At 49.9% G+C, this 1,244-nt stretch overlaps 1 protein-coding gene across 1 annotated transcript; it reads left to right on the top strand.

The window, feature by feature from the left end:
* The first annotated feature begins 267 nt into the window (after window positions 1-267).
* On the top strand, window positions 268-1,019 carry Pmar_PMAR023140 (hypothetical protein). The gene has a single exon (XM_002777456.1). It carries the CDS (start codon window positions 386-388, stop codon window positions 959-961), a length of 576 nt encoding a protein of 191 aa, XP_002777502.1. The 5' UTR covers window positions 268-385; the 3' UTR covers window positions 962-1,019.
* The last annotated feature ends 225 nt before the right edge of the window (window positions 1,020-1,244 follow it).

Genomic DNA, 1,244 nt, shown 5'->3' with positions numbered 1-1,244 from the left:
CATCATGCAGAGCCATTGTCGGAAGGCCTTCTCGACCCACGCCACCACCCATCATAAGAACATGGCATCCCTTCTACAGGAGTATTTACCCGATGATTCCCGCTATCGTGTGGTCGCCGTCAAATACGGGATTGGCTCTGAATTGAGCCCTGACGAGTGGGAGGGTTGCAACACTAGCGAGATACGTGTCACGCACAACTACCACGGCGTCTCCTGCCATGCCGACGTCTTCCAAATGCTTCAATCGAGCGATCCCGGCTCGCCCTGTGGTCGCTGTCCTCTTCCTGTCAACGCATCACCATCGTCCACCATCACCGTATGTCGGTCTTCCCCCGGTGACCAGTGTGGCCTTCTGGATGACCTACTACCGACTCGATGGGATCATATGAACGGCGTAAATGTTCGAGTACCCGCCAACCCAGAGGCTGCCCTCAAGTCGCACTTTGGCCCCACTAGTTTACGTCTGATTAACATGAAAGAGATCCCCCGCAATTACAAGTACGGCTCCTATCGCTTGGTAGTTGGTCAAACACTTCATGACGAGATAGCTCATAAGCATTCACCCGACTCCGATGCTCAACACGCGAAGCCCCTCGAAAACTCGAGCCTCACGAAGGAGGATATCAGTTCGAAGGTGTTTGCAGAGACTACCGCTGCCGATTCAGTGATAATAGTAAGTCCTACGAGTATATCTAAGGGAGCACTAGCATCCCCGCCATATAATAGCACAGTCACTCTAAGAGAAGTGGAGACTACTTCATTATTGGAGTCGCATCAACCCTTGAAGGAATTTTCTAATCCCTTCATATCTGTGTCTTTCGTAGCTTGCATGTCTTTTCTTGGTATAGCACTGTTGTATTTTTTCGTATTCAAAAGATTCCGTTCCACAAGCATTCCGTCATCTACTTCAACTCCGTCATCTTCCTACCGCCAAGTTCACAGCCCTCCGAATAGTGTGTAACACTACCATGGAGCGGTTGGTCGCGGAAAGGAGACAGACGTTTGTGTCGTTACATTCAATCCATACATGTGCGTATCATTTGTATTTCACCCAAGCCCTTCCGTTTGCAGTGTTCATTGAGTGCAGACTATCACAGGTTGGCTTCCACCATGTCATTTCTATGGGTGCTTTTGCTGACTGTTGAGGCCTTCCTCACAGCAGTCTTCGCTTCCTCAGCTGCACATCCTTTCATCAGAGTGTACGCTGAGCAGAACCCAATATCAGCTCCCTTGGAGCACCTTTT

This window comes from Perkinsus marinus (assembly GCF_000006405.1).
Source record: "Perkinsus marinus ATCC 50983 genomic scaffold scf_1104296951712, whole genome shotgun sequence".
Taxonomy (NCBI): Eukaryota; Perkinsozoa; order Perkinsida; family Perkinsidae; genus Perkinsus; species Perkinsus marinus.
This window is presented reverse-complemented; position numbering and strand designations above follow the sequence as displayed.

Excerpts from the sequence above, each read along its gene's own strand:
- Pmar_PMAR023140 (XM_002777456.1), top strand. The coding sequence starts at position 386 with ATGAACGGCGTAAATGTTCGAGTACCCGCCAACCCAGAGGCTGCCCTC.